Genomic DNA, 4,166 nt, shown 5'->3' on the forward strand with positions numbered 1-4,166 from the left:
TGAATTGTAGCCTGTGGTGCTTCCCTAATAAACCCCATAATCTGTGAGCTCTGTGTGACCACTGCAGCGAATTATTGAACCCAGGAGAGAGGTGGTGGGTGCTTTGGGAGGAACAGTTGGTGAAAGGGCTGGAGGGAGGCAGCATGTCTGGCCTTGCAGTAATAGGCCTTGCCCTATTGATGGTGATTCTGTCTTCCTCTTGTGGGGTTCTAGGAGGTCAGAACATGGGGCCTCCTTGCCGTTTTTGCAGCAGCTAAATGCCTTATCCACTACTCCACCAGAGCTCTACAGGATGCTTTATTGATCATTTTAATAAAATTTATTTTAAAATTGATTGTTTTTCACATAGCTATTTCTAATGTCCTTAAACTTTGGATTCCTCTCCTCCTTCATCCCTCCTAGCCAAGCCATTTTAACCTCTTAATGGGCCCCTTAAGGAGCCCTGGTGGCACAGTGGTTAAGTGCTCAGCTGCTAACTGAAAGGTTGGTAATTTGACCCACCAGCCACTCTGCAAGATAAAGATTAACATGGAAGTCTGTTCCATAAAGTTTACAGCCTTGGTAACCCTATGAGGCAGTTCTACTCTATCCTATAGGACCTCTCTGAGTTGAAATTGACTAGATGACAATGGGTTTTAATGGGCCCCTGACTTTTCCTTGATGAATCTTAACAACTTATTACTAACTCTAGTCTGGTCTGGCTTTCTGCAGAAACATATGCTGTCTTATTTTATTTATTTATTTATTTTAACTTTTTTATTAAATGCAAGGTGAAGGTAAAAGTCCAAGTTTATCACTCCATTGACACTCGTGGTGGGGGGTGAGACTCCTCCTAACTGCCAATTCTGTCCCCTCAAATGGTCAGAGTCTATAGGTTTTTGAAAACACAGGGTCTCTGTCATCAAGATGCTTCCAACCAGATAGACAAATATATCTCCAGGGGTATTACGAAGGTCGGGTTGTGTCCATGCCACAGACTAAACCAAATCAGTTGCTGTCAAGTCAATTCTGACTCATGGCAACCCCGTAGGTTTTAGAGTAGAAATGCTCCAGAGGGTTTTCAGTGGCTGTGACCTTTCAGAAACAGAACTCTAGGACTTTGTTCCAAGGTACCTCTGGGTGAATGCAAACAGCCAACCTTTCTGTAGCCAAGCACTTAGCTGTTTATGCCACCCGTGGACTTGGAGGGAAAATAGACTGATCAGATAAAGTAAGCATTTGCCTGCCCAGGATAAGACGTAGCCATTGAGCAACTTTTGACACTTAAAAGTTAATAGTACCCTGGACATTTTGATCAAAGATTCTATAGAAGAGTCTTGATCAAAAGGGGAAAGATTCAGAACAGAATTTCAAATTCTTGTGGACTCCAGACTTTCTGGAGCTATATGGGCTGAATGAACCCCTAAAACTATTTCCCTGAAATAATCTTTAAACTTTACATGAAAAATATGCCCTGAAGTCTTCTTAAAACCAAACAACAGTTTAGCTTAACTATAATGAATGTCTGCCTTGAGCATTATACTTTAAAATTATATAAGATCAAATTATCAGTAGAAACTGGAAAGGTTAGATAGGAACCTTAGGGGCCAGTGAATTTATGTTAATGAGGAAGGAACAACTTGGAAAAGGAGGGTAAGAATGGTTGCACAGCTGGAAGAATGGAATCAGTGTCTGAACTGTGTGTAGAAATTGTTGAATTGGCGTATGTTCTGCTGTGTATATTTTCAAAAACAACAAACATAAAATATTTTTTTAAAAAAGTTAATGACACTAAACTCTGGCCTAGGAACCAGTTAGTCCAAAGTCACAACCCTTCACCCTGTGATTCCGAAGAATCCAGTGTCAGCATACTGCTGGCCTGGTGACTTTTGGGCCCAGCACTGTTGATTTCATGATGCCAGGCTCCACAGTCTCCTTTCCAGACTTGGTTCCAGCTGTCCCCCAACCTGTGCTTGCTCACAGTTTCTTTAGCCTCTCTGAGACCTTAGTGTCCCCTTTTTGCTCTGTTCCTCATTCTTTCATATTGAGATAAATACTACACAAAGATGATAAAATCAGCAAGTAGTTCAGCTAAGTAGCTGAATAGAGGGGAAATCTGGCCAGCATTGCTCAGCATCACCACACTGATGCTGACATGGCATGATCACATCCTCAGCGTGGTCACTAACTGACTAATCTTGATCTAGAAAGGCCACTGATGTGTAACGGTAGAGATGGGAAGGTTGTAGCCAATCATCCAATGAGCCTCTTCTCAGCCAGTGTTAATGCAGAAACTCTTTGTGGTGCTGCTTGGTGATGGTTTTGTTTTTTAATTGTGGTAAAAATCTGTATAACACAACAGTTGCCGATTCAACAACTTTTACCTGAGTACTTCAGTGACATTTATGCATTCATCATGTTGTGCCACCATCACCACTGTCCTATTCCACATTCTTCCAGCATCATGAACAGAAACTCAGGGCCCCCTAAGCAGTGCCTTCCCCTTGCCCCTCCCTCCCACCTCTAGTCACTACTAACAACCTTTGGTCTCTAGGCATTTGCCTATTCTAGGTCTTTCATATAAGTAGGTTCATACAGTATTTGTTCTTTTGTGCCTGGAGTCTTTCACTCAGCATCGTGTTTTCAAGGTTCATCATGTTGTAGCATGTATTTCTTGATTTCGTTTTATGGTTGAGTAATTGCTTTTTCTTTTTCTTTTTTTTTCAACTACGGGAATGGAACTTTTGAAACTCAGAACACATCACACTTCAGATTCCATTTTCAAAATGTTGCAACCATTTATATTATGTAACTTTCAGAAGATACTTGAGGTAGCTGGTGGAAAGTGCTGTTTTACTATCAGGAAGCTGACTGGCCAAAGCAACTGAAACCCCTTTTCCCTTTTCTTTGCAGCTGTCACAATGTCTGCCAAGAACCACATAGCTGCCAGAGCTGCACGTATCGAGCAACTCATGTCTAACAGACATTTTGAGGATCTTGGCAACCACCTGACTGAACTAGAAATGATTCATGTGACTAAGGAACATCTCCAGGAGACAGATGTGGTCAGGGTCATGTACAGAGTCCTCAAACACTGCCCCACGGTTGCTTTGAAGAAGAAAGCCAAGTGTTTGCTGTCAAAGTGGAAAGCTCTTTATGAGACTACTCACTTCAAGCCAATGAGCAACCATGAGTTACTCTCCAAGAGTGGTAAAAAGGAAGAGAAATCAGGACTTTCTCATGACCCAAGTCAAGATGAGACCTTGGACATTTCCAGCTCTGATGATTCTCAGCCATCATGCCAAGATGTTGCGAAAGCCATTGAAATGATTGTGCCAGCAAATAGTGCTGTTCACGTGGTACCTGAGGAGGGGCACTACAGTGGTTGTGACCCTACACCCACTGGCAAGGAATCCAGTGAGTTGCTGGGTCCCACAATGCCCGTGAGAACCAAATGCATAGAACTTCTTTATGGAGCTTTAACTAGTTCTCCCACAGATCCACCAAAAGCTGATTTGTGGCAAAAATTTGCAAGAGAAATTGAAGAGCACATTTTTGCCCTCTATTCAGGAAACCTCAAAAAATACAAAACTTGTATCAGAAGCAAAGTTTCCAATTTGAAGAACCCCAGAAATTCTCATTTGCAACAAAACTTGCTCTCTGGGGCCACGTCTCCAAGAGAATTTGCTGCAATGACTGCCCTAGAAATGGCCAACCAGGAGCTGAAGGAGCTGAGAGCAGCCTACACAGAATCTTCTATACAGGAGCATTGTCTTCCCCAAGGACTTGATGGGACGCAGACAAATAAAATCAAATGCAAACGCTGTGAGAAATACAACTGCAAAGTCACTGTAATTGCCCGAGGAGCCCTTTTCCTTCCAAGTTGGGTACGGAATTCCAGCCCGGATGAACAGATGATGACCTATGTAATTTGTAATGAATGTGGTGAGCAATGGTACCACAGCAAGTGGGTGTGCTTATGATTATCAATAAACGTTCTCTTAGCAACACATAACCAGAGTGATACATTGCATTGTCTAACTCTTTTAGGCTTGTCTTTAAAATCTTACACACAACTCTTAAAACACTAAGAAGAAAGAAGAAAGGTGATTTGCTGATGCTCACAATATTGCCAAAACCTGATAGTATGGGGGAAGTGTATGGCTATTTAAGTAATTTACATTGTG

General features: G+C 42.1%; 1 protein-coding gene across 1 annotated transcript; it reads left to right on the forward strand.

The window, feature by feature from the left end:
- The first annotated feature begins 2,873 nt into the window (after positions 1-2,873).
- Positions 2,874-3,962, forward strand: TCEANC (transcription elongation factor A N-terminal and central domain containing). Its single transcript, XM_007952818.1, has one exon. It carries the CDS (start codon positions 2,901-2,903, stop codon positions 3,960-3,962), a length of 1,062 nt encoding a protein of 353 aa, XP_007951009.1. The 5' UTR covers positions 2,874-2,900.
- Positions 3,963-4,166: the final 204 nt, after the last annotated feature.

Source organism: Orycteropus afer, unplaced genomic scaffold, assembly GCF_000298275.1.
Source record: "Orycteropus afer afer isolate SDZICR_OR568_19922 unplaced genomic scaffold, OryAfe1.0 scaffold00360, whole genome shotgun sequence".
Lineage (NCBI taxonomy): Eukaryota > Metazoa > Chordata > Mammalia > Tubulidentata > Orycteropodidae > Orycteropus > Orycteropus afer.

Coding starts and splice junctions, on each gene's coding strand:
- TCEANC (XM_007952818.1), top strand. CDS start 2,901: ATGTCTGCCAAGAACCACATAGCTGCCAGAGCTGCACGTATCGAGCAA.